At 39.8% G+C, this 20,358-nt stretch overlaps 1 protein-coding gene across 9 annotated transcripts in view; it reads right to left on the bottom strand.

The window, feature by feature from the left end:
- MRTFB (myocardin related transcription factor B) overlaps positions 1 to 20,358 on the bottom strand; it is a 203,050-nt gene that overhangs the window by 132,285 nt on the left and 50,407 nt on the right. For all 9 annotated transcript variants that reach the window (XR_012161142.1, XR_013636400.1, XM_073362400.1 and 6 more), the window contains one exon: positions 4,380 to 4,577. Coding sequence is in view for 7 of the 9 variants with exons in the window: in XM_073362400.1 (XP_073218501.1) it covers positions 4,380 to 4,533 (154 nt within the window). In the remaining 2 variants the exon portion in view is untranslated. The remainder of the gene's footprint in view (positions 1 to 4,379; positions 4,578 to 20,358) is intronic.

Here is a 20,358-nt window from a genome sequence, read left to right as displayed (position 1 = left end):
AAAGCTCAGTATATCAAGGCTCAACATGCACAGTAATCTACTTCAGTCTGCACAAGGAACAAAATCAGGCAGTTCTTTCAGAGGCACAATGAAAAACATGCACAAAATGTAGCTTAAAGACAGGTTGGAAGAAAAACACTCATCCATATTGAAGAGGAATCTTTCCAGAATGAATGCTGTCAGGTTTTTTTTAAAAATTACGCTTTCTTTTAAAAAAAAAGTTTTCATGTTTCTAGCATTCATGATTATAAAGACAACCTTCCAAATGCAAAAAGAGATTGAACCAGTGCAGTGTTGTCTGCCTAGCTCACCGGAGAGCAGACTCATAGGAACCTGGAAAATACTACACTCAGTCACACCTATGGTATATCAAATATAATATACTGCTTCTGGCAGTGGACAGCAGCAGATGCTTCAGAAGACAGTATAAGAAATCCTGTACTAAACAGATGTGTGATAATGTGCCCCAATGAAAGTCTAATCTTAACTCTTAATAGTTAGAGATCAGCTTTAACCCTGAAGCATGAGGTTTTATATTCCTTCCAAATCTTTTTAGAAATAACTATTATAAATGTGGATGTTCTTGTTACCAATAAAACTGTCTAATCCCTCTTTGAATTTTGTTGAACTCTTGGCCTCAATAATATCCTGTGGATCAGAAAAAGAGCTAAGTAGACAGCCACAAGGTAATAAAGAGCAGACTGTTCAGAGATATGGGGAGACAAGAAATGAATGTTTGGGGGGTTGGGAGGCAAGCACATACAGATACAAGACTCTCATTATTATTAAGGTAAGCCATTTCATAAGGCTACTTTTTTCTGTTGGGATAATTTGTTTTTCAAGGCTTGTTAAATAGATTTCATTATAGCTGGTACCAAGAAAGTGATGGTAACTCTCAAGCTGTATTGCATGGGCTGCTTAAGATGTATAGTTATGAATAAAGCTCTGTGTTTGTCACGGAAGTCACGGATTCCATGACCTCCATAACTTCTGCAGCTGCCCAGCTCGGGCAGCCGCTGAGCCAGTCGTCCTGGCTGCTGCTGGGGTAGTCCGGGGCCCCCGCGCCCCCCCAGCAACAGGAGTTGGGGGTGGGGGGTGGAGGCTTAGGGTTGGGTATTGGGATGCGGGGCAGTGCTTACCTGGGGGGGAGCCTCCTGGAAGGGCAACAGGAACTCCCCTCCCTCAGCTCCTAGCTCCACATGCTGCCTCTGCCAGCAGACACTGCCCCGACAGCTCCCACTGGCCACAGTTCCCAGACAATGGGAGCTGCAGAACCAGGGCTGGGGCACAGCAGAGGCAACACGTGGGTCTAAGAGCTGGAGGTTGCCGCTTCCCAGGAGCCAGGTAGGAAACCTGCCCCAGCCCCGCCAACCACCCCCTGCCAGCTCCCCGCAGTGCCCCCTGGGCCGCGCCCCCCACCTTGAGCACCCGCAGCGTCTCCCCAGCCCACACCCCCAAGCACCTGTGCCCCACCCCGAGTACCCACAGTGCTTCCCTGGGCCGTGTCTTCCCTGAGTATCTGCAGCAGCGCCCCCCACCCCCAGGGTCATATCCCCCCAGCACCTACAGTGCCCCCAGAACCCCCCCCCCCCAAGTTTTAGTCAGGGGTATATAGTCATGGACAGGTCACGGGCTGTGAATTTTTGTTTACTGCCCATGACTTTCCATGACTTTTACTAAAAATACCCATGACTAAAACGTAGCTTTAGTTATGAACTACCAGTCTCGCTGCAGATAAATTTATAAAAGGACTTCAGTATAAACCGAGTCCCAGACAATACATAGTGAGGATTAACATCTCAAAGTTATATGTTTCTTTCTGAAGTTTAAGGGATTTTTTTTTTAAAGGCTCATCCATCGAAAAGTGATCTAGAACCAAAGTTTTAGAGCCCTGAAACAAGAGAACTGAACTGCAGTTATATTAAACTGTTCATGAACTGTTTTAGTTATGGATCAATAGTATGTTAAATACTTGATAGATGTTTAAAATCTGCACACTTGTGGACGAGAGAGCGATGCACAGATTTACAACAGGGCAGGGGAAGATTTCTTCCCAGCTGTACAAAAGCTAAGCTAAGTTTGCAATGGAAAAAAGGAAGCGGTTGAAGTTTCTCACTACCTAACTTTTCCTTGATTAAACCTGTATCCTTCCTCCAATGTTATACAACTTTGGCCATGGCATACTATATACATCTCCCAACTTTGAGTATCATATGCATACTCGTCTATTTGGAAACTAAAAGCATCCTGACGATAGGAAGCATAAGTCTCCAGACTTGCGCCCAAATTCAGGTCTTTAACATAGACAGTCTGACAAAGCTCGAAAGTCTCTCACTAACAGAAATTGGTTCAATAAAAGATATTACCTCATAGGAAGACACAGACACCCTGTGTCCATGTATTTATTTTATTTTAAGGCTGAGAAGGTACACCACCTTTCTCCTTATGTACTTTTATACTATACTTCTGAATCATTAATAAATGGCTTGCTTTGGCCAACTTCCCTGGTTAAATAAAAATGGACACAAAATTTATTATTCCAATTTGGAAACTGAATATTCCCAATATTTACCAAAATGAGTTGAAAAACAAGTATTTAAGACAAATCTGCCAAGTAGAAAAAGGTGATGAGCAACATAAGGAGCAAACATGTGAGGTCCAACATGTTTTAAAATAATTATGACTCCATTTTATAGTGAACACTAACGTACATATTGATTCAAACCTAACTCTTCCTATGCTTACTGTAGCAGTGGAAACACATTTCTACTAAGCTGCCATGCCAATATAAACAATGAGGAAAGATACTGGAAACATTCCTAAAATGTAAACCTCATTTTCGCTACAACGTTCATCCTTAAACTAGTCTGTGAAATAATCTTTTTACTTTAAAAACCTCAAGTTTAAACACCTCTAATTTTTCAACAAAAAATAATTATTTGGAATAACTATCTTCAGTTGTTTGGTAATGTTACTATGTCCCCAGGGAGAAAACATACATTTGATTAACTCATACTTTCACTTTGTATTTGTTGAGGATTATATCTTTCATTCATGTAAACAAAGAGCCACAGTTTATGTGCATTGGCCAACATTTTCAAGATTGGGTGTTTAAAGTTAGGCCATTTGCAATGGTAAATGAAGTTGTTCAAGACACATTTCACAACAAATAAAAATAACATTCATACTTTAATATAAAAAACAATGAGGAGTACTTGTGGCACCTTAGAGACTAACAAATTTATTTGGGCATAAGCTTCCTTGGGCTAAAACCCACTTCATCAGATACATGCAGTGGAAAATATAGTAGGAAGATCTATATAAACAGAGAACATGACAAAATGGGTGTTGCCATACCAACTGTAATAAGACCAATTAATTAAGGTGGGCTATTATAAGCAGCAGAAAAAAAAAAACTTTTGTAGTGATAATCAGGATGGCCCATTTCAAACAGTTGACAAGAATCATAGAATCATAGAATATCAGGGTTGGAAGGGACCCCAGAAAGTCATCTAGTCCAACCCCCTGCTCAAAGCAGGACCAATTCGCAGTTAAAAAAAAAAGGTGTGAGTAACAGCAGGAGAAAAAAATTAGCATGGGGAAATAGTTTTTACTTTGTGTAATGACCCATCCACTCCCAGTCTTTATTCAAGCCTAATTTAATGGTGTCCCGTTTGAAAATTAATTCCAATTCTGCAGTTTCTCATTGGAGTCTGTTTTTGAAGTTTTTTGTTGTTGGAGAATTGCAACTTTTAGGTTTGAAATTGAGTGACCAGGGAGGTTGAAGTGTTCTCTGACTGGTTTTTGAATGTTATAATTCTTGATGTCTGATTTGTGTCCATTTATTCTTTTGCGTAGATTTTTGTCCGGTTTGGCCAATGTACATGGCAGAGGGGCATTGTTGGCACATGATGGCATATATCACCAATGTGATAAAGAATACTACAGAATACTACAGAATCACTACAAAAGTTTTTTTTTCTGCTGCTAATAATAGCCCACCTTAATTAATAGGTCTCGTTACAGTTGGTATGGCAACACCCATTTTTTCATGTTCTCTGTGTATATATATCTTCCTACTGTATTTTCCACTGCATGCATCCGATGAAGTGGGTTTTAGCCCACGAAAGCTTATGCCCAAATAGATTTGTTCGTCTCTAAGGTGTCATAGGTACTCCTCCTTTTTTTTGCTGATACAGACTAACACGGCTACCACTCTGATACTTTAATATGGTTGTTGGACACATAAATGGAGAGGATTAACAAATATTTAACTTGAGGAAAGTAAACAATTAAAAACATTATTACCTCCACTTATAAAAATACACATTTCTTCATGACAGAGCAGGGAGGTCCTGCCTCTAACCTTTTGTACTCACCATTCTTTCGTTCGTTGAGGGGAGGTAAGTACTGACTAGGCTGCAATGAGAGTTCCTGAAATTCATGAGCAACTGCTTCACTGTGAGGACTAGGAACAAGATTTGTTAGTGATCCTGAATCATCTTCAGTGTCTGCTGTCCTTAAGTGGTCCATTGTGTCCAGGCAGCTGGCCTCTTAATTGCAGCACGCTGATGAATCTGGTAAGAAAAAAAGGGAAAAATATAAAGACAGCATGCAACTATATGCAAATGTTCAGTAGTCAGAATAATTATTTAATGCTTAAGATGTTATGAGACTTTGAATATTTTATCACAAAAGACAAATCTGAAGATCTCCCTCATAAAACCTTCTTGATACCAAATAAATAAAAACAATGGTGAAGAGTTCCTTAATACAAAGCTCGAACACAATGGTTCTCAATTCGTGGTCCCTGGATTAGTGATTGTCTGCCGAACATTTCCTGGTGGTCTGTGAAAGTGATAGGTGACGTGGTGGTGGTCTGCCTCCTGGTTTTCAGATGCTAAATTTAAAAAAGCTAAAATAGATATAAAATACTTTCCTAACATTACTTTGCCATGTGAACAATTTCTGTAGTTGCTACAGGAATGTTTCACGATTGAAAAGAAGATGGAAGACTGTCCACGCAAAACTCCATATTGAAGTCATGGTCCACACTTTGAAAGAGGTTGAGAATCCCTAGTCTAAGATAATGCTTCTTACATACCCCACAGATTTTGTATCTATGAAGATTTATCACATTGTCAATTATGCTTTGACTTTTTGTAAAGGAGACATTCAAAGGATTTTTTAAAAAGTTGCTTAAAGTTTAAAAGTTCTCCCCACTTTTTTTTTTTTTTTGGCTGTTTTATGATGTATAAAAAAGCAGAATTTGTTTTCCTGCTTATTTGACTGGGACCATGTCTACGTTACAAACTTTGGTCAACACAAATTACATCAGCGTAAGCCACCAAAGTTTGTATATTGCTCAGGTGCATGCACACTTGTGTCAGCGCTGCACGTACTCACCAGGAGTGCTTGTGTCAATGCAAAGTGCAGTACACCATAGTCGGTATCCCAGTGTGTCATGTGCCACCATCTGGCACAACGCCTTTTGGGAAATTTTCACAGTGTGTTGTGGGATAGAAATGACTTGCCATGGGATCTCTGGGAGCTATGAGTCAGCTTCTCAGCATGCAATATTCTCCATCTTATAATGCCATTCATATCCCATAATTTTTGTGCCTTTTTAAAAAAAATCCCACAAACTCAAACAGCACTTTTTGGTGTCTGCCATTTCTGATAGAAGCCTGCAGAGCTCTGCACTGTTCTCATGAACTTTGCAAATACAGGATGCAGAATTTTCCTGTATTTGCAGATGTACAACAAGTACTGTAAAGATGGGACACGATGATTTCTTCAAGGACTGTTTTCTAAGGAACACAGGGAAAAATAATTCAAGGTTGTTGTTGGCATGTATGGAGCAGCTACAGACCGTGCAGCATCACTTCTGGGTCAAATAAACTAGCACTGACTGGGGGGATTACATCATAAGGGAGGTTTAAGATGACAGAACAGTGGCTGGAGAGCTTTCAGATGAAAAAGGCCACATTACTGGATCTGTGTGCTGAGTGTGTCCCAGCTCCCTAGCACAGGGACACCAGAATGTGAGCTGCATTAACAGTGGAGAAGCGAGTGGTGAGATCATTTTGGAGCTGGAAAATCCACAGTGGCTGCCGCTGTCATGCAAACGTGTAGGGCCATTAATCATCTCCTGCTATGCAGGACCGACATTCTCAGCAATATGCTGGACATAGTGGTGGATTTGCAGCAATGGGGTTCCCAAAGTGGGGCTGGGCAACAGACGGCATGACTACTCCTATTTTGACACCAGTACACCTTGCCACAGAGTACACCAACAGAAAGGGCTACTTTTCAATTGGCTATGCAAACATCGGTGGATCACTGGGGACGTTTCACCGATATCAGTGTTTGCTAGTCAGGAAAGTGCCTGATGCTCACTTTAAGAATGCAGGACTGTTCAGCAAGCTGCAAGCAGGAACATTCTTTCCCGACTGGCAAATTACCATGGGTGATATTGAAATGCCTATAGTGATTCTGGTGACCCAGCTGTTGCTCCCGGGCTCATGAAGCCATGCAGTGGCTACCTTGACAATACCAAGAAAAGATTCTAGTACCAGAACAGCAGATGCAGAATGACTGTTGAATGTGCCTTTGGTAGACTGAAGGGAGACTGTGGTGTTTACTCACTAGACTGGATCTTAGTGAAAAAAATATCCCCATAGTTAAAGCTGCCTGTTGTGTCCTGAATAATACCTGTGAGGCAAAAGGGAAAAATTGCCATCAGGGTAGAGGGAGGAAGTGGATCAGCTGCCTTCTGACTTTGAACAGCCAGACACAATGGCCATTTCAAGAGCCCAGCGTGGCGCTAGTGGGTTGAGGGGGGCTTTGAAAGGGCACTTTAACCAGTCAACCAAAGTAGCATTCTGTGCTGGACTGTTCTCTGGGCCTGGAGCTTTGGGTGCTGATCAGAACAGTGTACTACTTACTGTACATTTATTAATATGACTATTTTCCTGAACCTAAGAATTACGTGTTGCTTGCTATACATTTACAAGTACTGTTTGCTTTGAGTAGGGCTACGCATTCTGCAATATTTATTGTGAACTAATAACGATAATTTGATTCTCCAAAAATAGAACTTTACTGAGTGGGGGAAAACAGTGTAGAAAAACAATGAGCAAAAAATACAGGCAATGTAATACACATTTTTAACATAAATTAACAGAGTGGAACTTTAAAATTGGAAAGGGAGTAAATATTTTGGTCCATTTGTGTGCAAAAATGTAGTCCATTGTGGCTACCCATGCATCAACTGTGGTCCTCACAGGTCAGTGTATGACAATATGTGATTTTCCCTGCTGTCCCTTGCCATGGAGTGATAGGGATAAGGATGTGGCCTGTGATGCCACATTGTATGTTGGGTTGTGTTGGGAACAGCAACCATGGAGTTTCCAAAGACTGCAAAGGTGGGGAGTCTGGGATTTTTGGACCTATAGGTCAACCATAGTCTGCAGCATTTGGGTTTTCTGCCTGAGAAGACCCATTATGTCCTGGTGCATCTCCCTCTCCTTTTCCTGCTGGGTTTCTTGGGCCTTTCTCCTGTCCTCACTTTACTTCTCCATGCTGTTGGTCATACTGGCCATCCAAGCTCTTTGCTCATGGTCCAGTGTATCACTAGCTTGCAGGATCTCAGAGAACACATCCTCCCTAGTCCTCTTCCAACTCCTCCTCATCAGGGTCAGGCATTCTGTGGGTGTAGAAGGTGGGCACCTCTCAAGGCTGCCATGCCAAACGCTGCTGATAAAAACAGACAGATGTGCAATTGGATTTACAGTCATCACGGAAAGGGAAAAATAAGTTTCAAAACTTCCTTCCCTTATTCCCATAAACACTTTTAATAAGAAATGCTTATTGACACTACAGCTTTGGAGTACCATGCCATAGTGAGTATGGTCTGCGCCTGGGGCAACGGAGGGAAGGCTGTTCTGTTGCATGAAGGTATAACATTTCAGCCCTTATTCCAAGGGTATGAGTATAGGGAAACGGCATTGAACACGGGCACTATTTTCTACAGGTGATAGTGGTTTTAGCTGATACCTTACTTCTGAGGGTCACAAAGACACAGAGAACACAACTGCTACTGGCATCATGAAGCCACCCAGGCTCATATACTGCTTGCCTGTTTACTGCAACAGTTCCAGTTGAACTCATTGCAGAGTGGTGTAAAAAGGGTACTACTGCAGAGGAATAAATAAGGCAGCCATCCACAGAAACTTTTGGGAGAGCATTGCAAAGTATCTCCATGACAGTTTCACCAAGATGTTTCAGAAGAACAAAAATGTACATAAACCAAGTGTTCCGTATGCCCCCCCCAACCCAACAGGAGAATGAAAAGCAGATGCCAACTCTATCTCTGTTTGTTCTACCTCTATCTCTTCTTGTGTGAGTAAAACAATGAAAAGTTGATAACTTTGTCTTGTTAACTTGGGCTGGGCACCAACTTTAAATTCAAACATGATAAGGAAAAATGCATGCACACACGTACCCGAGTTTTCTTTCCCTTCATCAGGCTCCTCCACACTTGCATGGTGGAAATGGCTAGGTGGTGAGCCTCAAATGGGTCCTGCCTCGTTGGATGGCTGGAACCCACTGTGGTGTCTCCTTCTTCCTCACAGTTCACAGCCAGGGTCTGTCTCCTCAGAGATATCCACAGTGTTATGCAGGGTGCTGGTGAGGTCTCCATCAAGTATGGCATGTAGCTCATTGTAAAAGTAGCAGATCTGCAGCTCAGCACCAGATCTATTGTTAGCTCCCTGGCCTTGTGGTATGCCTGGGAAAGTTTCTTCATTTCAGAAGGCACTGCTGCTGATCCCTGTCATACCCCTTTTCCTGCATCCCCTGGGCAATCTAGTCATAGATCTCCACATTTCTATGGCTGGTCTCTAGTGGTGCTTGCACAGACTTTCTTCCCCACAGACCCAATGCCTCCTGCCTACTCCAGGCAGGAACATGTCTAGTGTGTGGAGTTGGCATGGTTGGTTGAGCAGTTGCAGACAACAAGGGAGAGCTCCTAGGTGTGCTCACTAAGGTGGGCGACCGAGGACAAGGAATTTCAAAAACACAAACAGGGTTTTAAAAGGGGGGGGTGCGTGGCTTCCGGTCTCTGTGACCCCCAAGCCGTGGAGTTGCCACCTGTGACCAGAGCGGTCACTGTCATACAGAATGGAGCACGGCGGGACAGCTACTGGAGGACTGTTGAGGTCAATACGGGTCATAGAGCATCTATGCTCACTGTGTCAACCTCAGTAGGTCAACCATGGCTCTATATTGTTCAAGGAGGTGGTTTTACTGCATCACTGTAACGAGGCACTTACATCAGCTGGAAACAAATTTAAGTGTAGACTCATGCACAAATATGACATTGCAAGGCAACTTACATCAACCTAACTTTTTAGTGTAGACAAGGCCTTAGAAACTATAAGCATGTCCACTCTGAGTCTTCCCTGGATTTGCTGGAGGAATTCTTGGAGGGTGGGGAGCGGGGTGACGGGGGCAAGGGCTCAGATGTTTACTGTGAGCTCTTACATCTTTATTGAAGGAACAGGACAATGAAACTTTTATCAAGACAACCTTTCAGCCAAGTGCTTATTACACAGTGGAGTAAAGTAGGCATTAATGAAAAAAAAAGTTTTAAATAGGCTGACTAAAAGTTCCTTTCTCTCACAATTGCTCAGCTTTTAGTTTCTTGCCGTGTCATAATTTCTTATCCCAGCATAGAACGTACCAGAAGAGACAATAGAATTTCCAATGTAAAAGAATATGAAGAAAAAAATAGTTTTAAACCAAACCCACTCATGCTATTTTACATAATAAAGAAGTACAACAGGACTTTTTCTCTTTCCAGCACATCTTTAGAGGATGCTCCTTATATTTGGAATGATGCTTGGAAAGCTCATGAACTGAAATCTTCCCCCACTGTACTACTTTGAATGATAGTCAAATGGTAACCGCTGCTATTGTTAAAATTCCTAAACCAGTTTCCATTATACCCCCGCATTTTCTTAACTCTTAACTTTCTAAAACCGCCACTTTTGGACTCTCTCTCTAAATATATATTTAAAGTTGAGCAAAATCCCTTTAGACTGTCTTGAGTTCTGAAAAGGTGAGAAAATACAGACTTATGCCATTTTAATACACTGTTACTACACTCTTTTCCCCACATAGAACTCAAAACCAGCTGAACACTGAAACTTGATCTGTGCATAGTTTTCAGTGAGAAGTTCAAGTTCAGAAAAAACAGCTGGGTAATAATGTTATTGGGCATTAAAAAAATCACTAACTTCTTTGAGCATCAGTGCATATTCTCCATCCCCAGCTTCACAGATACATTGTGTACTGCTAGCTGGTGATACCATAGAGCATGAGAGCCTAAAATTCCTATGGAAATTGTAGTGGATCCTATTTTAGTGAGCACACAGACTTAAAATACTTAAAACTGATTCTCCTTTGTAAGCAGCCTATGTTAAATAAAGGTGAGTTAACTCCACTCTGATAGCTTGGAGTGTGTGATAGGTTTTTTGGAGGATATTGTCCAAATTAAAAGTAACTCCTCTTCTTAAGAACAAAAACAGGAGGAAAAAAAATCAATTATTAGAAGTGATATAACACTTCACATCCTCAAAACACTGTTTAAGAGTTAGCAAATGAATCCCTAGTAGCTCTCTCTCTTATGGAGAAAACTGTAGGTATGAAAAACTACAGATTCAACAATTTTATGGTGACTGCAGCAGCAACTCACTGAACAATATTCTGCAAATGCTAAACTTTCATCTGAAAAATAAATTAGGAGTCCAATCCAACAGAAACATAAGATCCAATCCTGAAAAAAAAGTCACCTGGACAGACTCCCGTGGCTATGACAAGTTCCCATGAAGTCAATGGGGCACTCCGGAAGCGTAGTAGTCCACCCTAGTTTCTTTTTTGCATAGAACCAGCAGTATCCAAGCAAATAACAGAAGAAGCAAAGGTTGCAATTCACCACAACTCTATTCATGCTGTTCACCTCAATGAAGCATAGCTGCCAAGTTCCATTCAACTACATGTGGCATTTTATGGAATTTTTAATGTGTTTTGCATATTTCCAATAAAACTGTATACAATCTACTTTCAACTTTCAAAAAAAAAAAAAGTGCCAATTTAGCACTGGTGAAAAGCAACCCCGGTGAATGAAGCCCTCTGTTTATCTATAGAGTCAGCCTTCTCATACATGCTGCCAGCATGTATCAACCTTAATCATGTGAACTGATTCTTGTAATGAGGATTATAGCTCATCAGAGAACAATGGCAATTTTTTCCCCCTTTCAGAACCTTAAATCAAACTCAAATCATTACAGTGCTTCATACTGTGTGAGAAACTCCCGAAGGAAAAGGGGACTTCATGGGGACAAGTAGATAATGGGACATATGAAAGCAATGAGGAAAGCAGGCTCATCAGGAAATGGGAGCTTATAGGGAAGGCATTGACACAGGAGCTAATTTGGGGAGAGGAGAGCTAAAGGGGGTAAGTGGGAAACTCAGGAGCTAATGGGGATAAAGGGAACCAGGAACCTTCAAGAGCCATGGTGGAAGAGGGTCTACTAGAGGTGATAGGTTGGGGACAGGTATAGAATTTGACTGGCTGCATAGATTAAGCTAATGGGAATCAAGGAAATGGGGACCTCAACTCACCTTCCTCCCACATCATCAACTGACCACCACAGTTTGTGTTAACTGACAGATTTAGCAGAGGCATTTAGAACAGCATGGGCTGTGGAAACAATTACAGGAAACAATTACCTCTCTCCTGTGCTCCTCTCCCATATTAACTTACTTTTACATGATTGGCAGCTTTTATTCTGACTTATATGAAAACAAAAGATGGGATGATAAATAACTTTTCAACTTCAGAGTCTGCAGTGCTCCCATGTCAGAGTTAACACTGTGTAAAGGAAGCTTTAACAGCAGCTATCCTCCCTGTAACAAGATTAAGGTTACTTTGAAAGCTTCAGTTTTTCACAATTTGATTCCCTTGGACTTTCTTCCTTTTGTGTGTGCTTACACTATAAAAGATTCTGACCAATTAACTTCAGTTGAATGAATCACATAAGTAATTCCTAATTTGCTTTCGTATCCAGTACCGGTCAGTTTTAAACAGGTGGAATGTCTTGTGATTAAGACATAAGACTGGGAACTCGGAGATTGGGCTCATACACCCACCTCTGTCACAGACATCCTCTGACAGTTTGGGCAAGTCCCTTCATGTCTATGCACCTCAGTTTACCCATCTGTAAAATGGGGTGTGCAATTTATCTCACCAGGGAATTATGAGTAACTCACTAGTGCTTGTAAAATGCTATCTAGCTATTCTATATTAACCTTGTCACTGGAATATCTGAACACTTTTCTATCCTTATATGGAAAGTACTGTAGAAGTGCTAAATATTACTATTATTGAAATATTTACATAAATCATAATTTGGTATTCCTTAAGTACTAAGATGTCATCATACTATTGTGATAAAACAAAACTATTTCTAATCCAAAAATCCATGAATTTGTTTTAAAACAAACAAAAAACAACAGAAAAACCTATCCTCACATGTAACAATGTCATTTGACAATTTATTAATCTAATTTTCTCATAATAAAACAGGTTAGGGGATGTGAAGGGGAAGAAGCAGAAAATTAGTACCACCAGCTTTGTTACAATTGAACTGTGCGGAGACCCAAAAATTAATACTGTAATTTCATTTCACAACCTGTAAAGAGGAAATATACAAAGGGAATTTTACTTTTATGGAGGAAAATTTCCTAGTGAAAGAAAATAATATGTCAGATATCTATCTACAAGTTCCACCATCTTCAAAAGGTCAAGTAGAGCTCAACTCCTTTATATGTTAGTACATTTCCCGCCACCCCCCCCCCAGTTGTTTAAAAGCTCAGGAGTATTTGAGATTATACGGGTCAAAGGGTGACACTGGCACTTTAAGAAAGAGCTGCCAAAGAAAGGGGGACTGTAGAAGTTCCTGGAAGGAAGCTGTAGATGGTTTCTGAAGGAAGGCTGAAGGCAGGGAAGAAGCAAGAGGGGTTTACTGGCTGGCCTTCCCAAGCCAGAGATCCAGGGCCAGATGACTGAAGACCAGAGAGCAGCAGAGGGAGTTGCCTGCTGATGTCTAAACTGGAGAGCCAAAGCCATGGACTGGACAGTGCTGAAGGCAGTGATGAAAAAGGGCTTATCCACTGACATCTCCATGCTGGAGAACTGGACCCATCCCATAGGAACAGTGAGAAGGCCTAAGGGATGCTCCCCTGGCAAGGATGATTTCTGAGTAGAGAGGCTATCAGGGTTCCTATTGGGAAGAATGGGGTTGTACTCCAGCTGGAAGGGTTGAAGTTGCTGTCCTGGCAGAGGGACAGAAAAGGACTGATAAGGATCCTAGGTGTGGTGGAAGATGCCACAGTATGGTTTGTTCTTTGTAAATGGATTACAGAATGTGCAATTTTAAGGACTATATACACCTTGATTATAAATGGATTATTTGGGGGATTTTTATGGACTATTTTGCATGAGGTTTTTGCAATAAACTGGCCCCAAGGAGGGTATTATTGAGTCAAAAGAGAATGTTATGGAGTCCTTGGAGTATCTGAGAGAGACAACTGAGGCAGGTGCACCAGTCATTCCATGACCTGCAGCAGGAAGGCACTCCAGGCAGGGCTGCCCAATGAAAATACTGTGAAATCCATCTTCATATTGCTCAACAATCCTAAAGCTTAAGGAAAGTCGAAAAGGGCTAAAACATATAATTTCATGTTAAAAACTACGTGGACTGTTTTTCTACTTCAGTGAGTTCATGCTGATATGCAGCAAAAGTATTCTTAATTCTTTAAGGATACTTTACCTTTTATATTTATACATTTACACTAATATATTTTTCTAAAGGAAATTCCTTTATAAAATACACAAATCCACTAAAGAACATCAAAGGATATCTTGAATGGCTCCACTATAAAAAATGAAATGTAACTCATCCCACAATACATATCTAACAATAATGGGGCATCAGTAATTAATATTAAAATCTTTGTTCCTAGGCAAAATTTGAGTAAAAGGCTTTTGCAATAAAGAACTAGGTCGGTGTTGGGAGGGAGCAATCCCACTTCCTAACTAAAGGTAGGACATGAAGTCCCTGCACAGTTTTCTTGATATGGCATGATGTAGCTGATGTGACTTGTAGGCTCTAAAGTTTTAAAGTTTTACATTGTTTTATTTTTGAATGCAGTTATTTTTTGTACTTAGTTCTATATTTGTAAGTTCATCTTTCATGATAGAGATTGCACTATAGTACTTGTATCGTGTGAATTGAAAAATACTATTTCTTTTGTTTTTTACAGTGCAAATATTTGTAATAAAAATAATATATAGTGAGCACTGTACACTTTGTAGTCTGTGTTGTAACTGAAATCAATCTATTTGAAAATGTAGAAAATATCCAAAAATACTTAAATAAATGATATTCTATTATTGTTTAACAGTGCAATTAATTGTATGATTAATCATGATTAATTTTTTAATCACGAGATTAATCGTGATTAATTTTTTTAATCGCTTGACAGCCCTAATTATAAGACATAAAATATGCGGCCTTAACTTTGAATTTCTTGGGTTTAATAACTTTATCTAAGGCAATATTTACACACAGAAAATATACTGCTTTCACCATACCAGTACAACCCCCCAGCATGGATGCAGCTAGACCTGTAGACCTTGTATGACAAGGGGGCTAAGTTACATCAGTATAAGGCACATCACTATAATTATTTTGGTATTAAAAAAAAAAATTACACCTCCCAACTGAAATACTTGCACTGCCTGGTATAAAATCTTTGTGTAGACTAGATCCCTAAAAGACAAATTAGGGGGTTTATTTTCTAGTTCTTAAAAATTAAGAGGAAAAATAGATCCACATGCATTTCTAAAGTGCTAATTAACGTTGTAACTAGATACTACACACAAACCAAAGGATTAGATTGTATTAGTTCAAACTGCACCAAAGACTCCTCCCCACTGTAATCAAGTGGGATCAATATTAATCTTTGACTTCTGGAAGAATCATTGCTAGTCTGTTACATGACTCTTATTTGGGGAAATCATCTTAGAGAACTAGGGCCTGTCCTGGGTCTTAGAAATGGCAAGACTTGGACTCATTTTTACCTCCAGTGGCTGTGTGTTTCACAGCCAAGGGCTTTCTAGTGCAAAAGCTCTGCTCTCAGCCTCCTGGAAAATCTCCCACAAGGACGGTTAGCTTACAGTGTTTCCACTGCCTGCAGCTGTCATCACAGATTACAAAGGGAGAGGCTTTCTCTGTTATTTTTAAAGCACCTGTCTCCAATTCTGCTTGGCGCAAGTCAGTAGTTGGTCTTAATGTTTTAAGTACAGTAGTACTAAAATTCACCCAGAAGAAAGAGAACCTAACACAAGAAAGAAGAAGAAGGAAAAACCCACAGAAAGAAACCCAACCATATAGAAAAATACATGAATAAGGAAATCCAAAAGTTAAAAGGAGGAAGTTGAAGAAAAACATATTGATATATAATTGTGATAAAATGAAGAACTGAGCTACCAAAGTGTGCATAGCCCATCAAATATTCATTAAAATGTTTTGATCATTCTATTCACCATTGAAAAATGGGTGGGGTTTTTTTGGATAATATTAAATATAAAATCACAGGGCAATATTCACCTTGGTATGTATTAAATTAACCTCATTATTTCCTTAAATGAACTAATGCTTACAGTTAAGTCAGCTTCAGTCAGTATTCATAACTATTTGGTTTGGAATTAATACTCTTAACCAAATGTACAATGACATTCTACATGCTTCATAAAACGTCTTTTGCCTTTGGGTTTGATATTCTATTTCTCTGAAGCAAAGTTTCTTTCTGCCCCCCATCTACTACAGAGCACACGACAGTATTATGTAAGATACTATATTATTATTTATTTCTCATGATCATGAATCTAATTAATTTTTTTAAATAGTACTATACTAATTAATACTTCTAAATTATCAGATTACAACTTCAAAAGTATTTTCTTGCCTCAAATTTGGTTTTATTAACAGCAATCTCGGCTAACAATGCAATATGTTAAAGTACCTTACTGGTGCTATACTTTAGAACTGAGTTCAGTATTGGTTCCATTTTTCAGTTTTGCATTCTCACACCTGATACTTTTAAACAGAAGTCTAAGAAACTAATGAATGGAATTTAGACTAGTCCATATTCTCTCATTTGGGTCAACAGGTATAAGGGTTTCCTTAGCATATGGTACAAGTCATGACAACCTCCCTTATCTTCCTGATGGAAGAGTGAGTAATAAACTCCAACTAGCTGAAACTCAGAGTTTCATCTCTCCTGGCAATTTATTCCTAGGTGACAATGGGGCCCAATGATTCTTACTGCATGCTTTCACTACTAGTTAAGCAGTAAAAGTATGCCATAAAAATAACTGAAATTCTGTTATTCATTAGTACACTAGCCTCATATTTGTACTTATACTAGGACTTAAATATCTGTAAACAGTCTTTGGAAAACATCTGTTTAATCCCACATGCATGTTATTTAGAACCTGTATTTTCTGGAAAAACAAACAAAAAAAAAAACAACAGCCTGGTGTTGCGCCGCCCATGCCCTGCCCCCAGGCCCCTTCCTGCTGTTCCTTTATCCTGCCTACTTTTCCCTAGCCCAGGCTGGCTGGGGCAGGCCACCGGGACTCAGGGCGGCTGGCACTGGTGCTTGGGGCCATGCTGCCTGCCCGGTACTTGTGTTAGGGGCTCACCCGGAGCTCTGGAGCTGGGGGTGCTGCGGCCACACATCTGGAGCTCTGGGGTTGGGAGGCAGAGAGGGGGCTCTGGGCTGGGCTCCTCTGGGGGAGGGGGCAGAAGGGGAGGGCGAGGGGTGGCACTTTGGGCAGAATGGGAGGGGTCAGGGGCTAGCCTCCCTCAACGGCAGGTTCACCAGCCGCCCATGGAACACAGTACATGTGGAACTTAGAGTTAAAGTCATGCACTTGGACTGTAGAAACAAAGAATAGAATTAAATCCCCACTAGTTTATTGGAAAAGCTACTGAAGAAGCCAAATGTCAGAAAAACTTTGAAATAGCAAGGCAGAAAAAAAAAAAGAGCGTTTTATTGCCTCAGACTTACAAAAACCCATCCAACCAGTTTATCATGTCCCACAGAACAAAATGATAAGCAAAAATAAGTGTTTGTTTCCCCTCTGGCATTCAACAAACTTGCAGCTACTTGACAACTGAAGAATGTACTTTATACCAACAAAACCACATTGACCTTCAATTTTGGACAAACAGTTTTTAAAAGGACCCTCTTTTGCTTAACAACTTTGCTAATATTTATTAAAATTGCATAGAAATATTTGTCTGAGATTTAACATAATTTTGCTAAGTACTATTATTATTTGTATCATAGCTGCAACCCACTGGGATTGAAGTTTCATGGTGCCATGCCCTATACAAATACACAATGAAAGACAGTTATAGTTTTGTTTTTAAAAAGTATTTTAAAAAGCCACTTCTCACCTCATTACCTTGACCCAGCTGAACATGCTCTTGCAATGCTAATTAGCATGGTACTGTGACTCATTAAAAAGATTAATTTTGACAAAGAGCAACTCAGTCAAGTGAATAGTGAGATATCTGTTAAAGAAAATAGGAAAAAACTACAAATGTAATAGTAAAGCAGAGGAGAGGACATAAGTATATAGATGGGGAAAGATGATGAAGAAAGAAGGAAAATGGGACTTGGGAAATGAAAGAAATTGACTGGTATTCACCTTTTCAAAAGAAAACAGACCCAAAAGCTTGAAACAGATCAGACCAGTCCTTGATTAACTGTCCAACCATCAAGAAAAATACATATATGCCTCTACTCAAAATCTCAGTCATTTTCTCGTATGCTATTTACCAGCAACACTGGATTATGTCCACAGTAGAACATGTCCACCTGCATCATCTTTTCCTTTTGAAGTATCCAAATCATCCCTCGTCAAATTAGGAGTGGGCCTTAGGAACGAATTCAGATGTTATATAATTTCTCAAAACCTGTACCAATAAGCGAGGCAAAGTAAAAATATTACTTATGACAGACTCTGTGGGTGTATCATTTAGAAAGCTTTTCTCTTTGTATTCCTATGACTCATCTATCCCTCTTAGGATTTTGTTTTTTTACTGTTGCTCATTTCCTCTAGATTGCAGTCAAAATGTTCTTCCACTCTTTCCTAATTCGCCCACAAATCATCCATTACTTCTACAATGGTTCTTGAACCATAAAAGAAGATGCAAAGACAGAGGTGCATCCATACCCATCCCTTCAATCAGAGACAGCTAATTGTGTAAAATATTCCTCTTGATCCTACTGGATGATTCCTGTTCAGTGCACCAGAAGCAGGTTATAAAAACCCAGTGTCCTGGCCATTATGTCCTAGAAGAAAATAATGTCAGCACTTGCCCTACCACAAAAAAACTGTTTCACTTGAACACTGAGCTTTAAGAAGATCCTAATTTCATCTTCAAAATTCAGTTAGATGTACACGCTAATGTACATACATACACATACGATCTCTGATCAGAGCAGTCCTGATTTCAGTTTGTTGGCGTGCTGCAAACATTTCTAACATCAAATTGATAGTCATAAATGAGACTTGGAATAACTGGCTTATATTTAGTAAGAAAGACAAGGTGGTAATATGTATTGGACCAGCTTCTGTTGGAGAGGGAGAGAGAGAAGCTTTCAAGCTGACACAGAGCTCTTCAGGTCTGGGAAATATACTCAGAGCATCACAGCTAAATACAAGCTGGAACAGGTTGTTTAGCATAAGTAGTTAACACATATTTCAAGGGACCAATACAGATCAAGTGGCCTGGTAACACCTCTTCAGACATGGGCGGTGGGGGAGAAACTGGGACAGGGGGTTATTGGGTTATAGGTTGTTGTAATAAGCCATAAACCCAGTATCTCTATTCTATGATTTTTACTGTCTAGCAAAGTTATGAATTTGAGCTCCTAGGCTCGACTTTTGAAGTTGTAGAGCAGTTTTCCTTAGAAGATGAGGACACAGAGGCCAGATATAGAGTTATTGCTTTGCGGGAAGTATCCCCCCCCCCCCCAAGTGGTATGGTGTTTTTACCTTTTATCATTGTCCTGTGCGAGTTCAATCGAGAGTGTAGTGATTGTCTGGTTCACCCTTACAGTTATTGGGACATTTAGTGCACTGGATGAGGTACACTACATGCTGTCATGGGCATATGTAGCACCCATGGATCTTGAAAGGTGTGTTAAAAGGGTAGTGTATGACTCTATAACTGACTTCTCAATCCTCATCCCCAAAGGGAACCGGCTCTACAACTTCAAAAGACGAGCGTAGGAGCTTAAATTCATAACTTTGCTAGACACTAAAAATTATCAAATAATCACTATAACCTGAATTGCATGATAAATCCTTTGATAGTTATAGCGAATCAGAACATTTTGATACTATATGTATTTTTTTCTTTATTTTCTGTAGTTACCAATTGGTGCTTTGAAACTGAGATCATTCAGATTTAGGCACATTAACTGAAAATCTTCTAAAATCTCCCCACATCTTTGTTCTTAGTTTTTAGGAAGTATAACTTACTAAGCTTTCATACTATTTCCTGACATCATATTCTCCTCAAACTCCCATTCCCCCCATCCAAATTAAGTGCATTATTAACTAAGCAAGTCTTTTCAGAGCAGAATTCATACACAAAAATCTAACTGAATACCTACTCACATTCATGAAATTTTATTGGCTATAAATTATGCCTAGGGACCATTTTTCAGAGTCAGAGGCAAATTCATATTTGCCTTGTTCATGCAAGTAACCCCACTGAAGTCAATAGAAATGCCTCTTTGTATTAAAAACGTAGTGCTTAATATGTTATGTCCTACCTTTACTACATCTCTTCCCCTATTATGGATTACTAGATTAATTTATTTTTAATTAAAATAATAAACGAGTTATTGAAGTGCAGAAAAGAAAATTAAATTGATAAATGTCCACTTGTTAATTTTGGTTTAAGAAGTATGAAAAATGTGCCTTAAATGCCTAAATTCAGCTGGCTGTGTGTGTAATTTTTTTAAGATGATTTATATTTTATGTACAGCAATTGTGAATGGTGCCACTGTAATGTAACTCAAGTTAGGTCTGACTTGTGTTTTTTTTGCAAGAACGTTATTTCACAAAGCTGACTTGCCTAATGGAATGCACAGATTATGGAACAGAAGTACTTTACTTAGCAACAAATTTGTTAACCCCCA

Source organism: Lepidochelys kempii, chromosome 10, assembly GCF_965140285.1.
Source record: "Lepidochelys kempii isolate rLepKem1 chromosome 10, rLepKem1.hap1, whole genome shotgun sequence".
Taxonomy (NCBI): domain Eukaryota; kingdom Metazoa; phylum Chordata; order Testudines; family Cheloniidae; genus Lepidochelys; species Lepidochelys kempii.
Note: the sequence above shows the minus strand (reverse complement) of the source record. Positions and strands in the feature narration are given on the sequence as shown.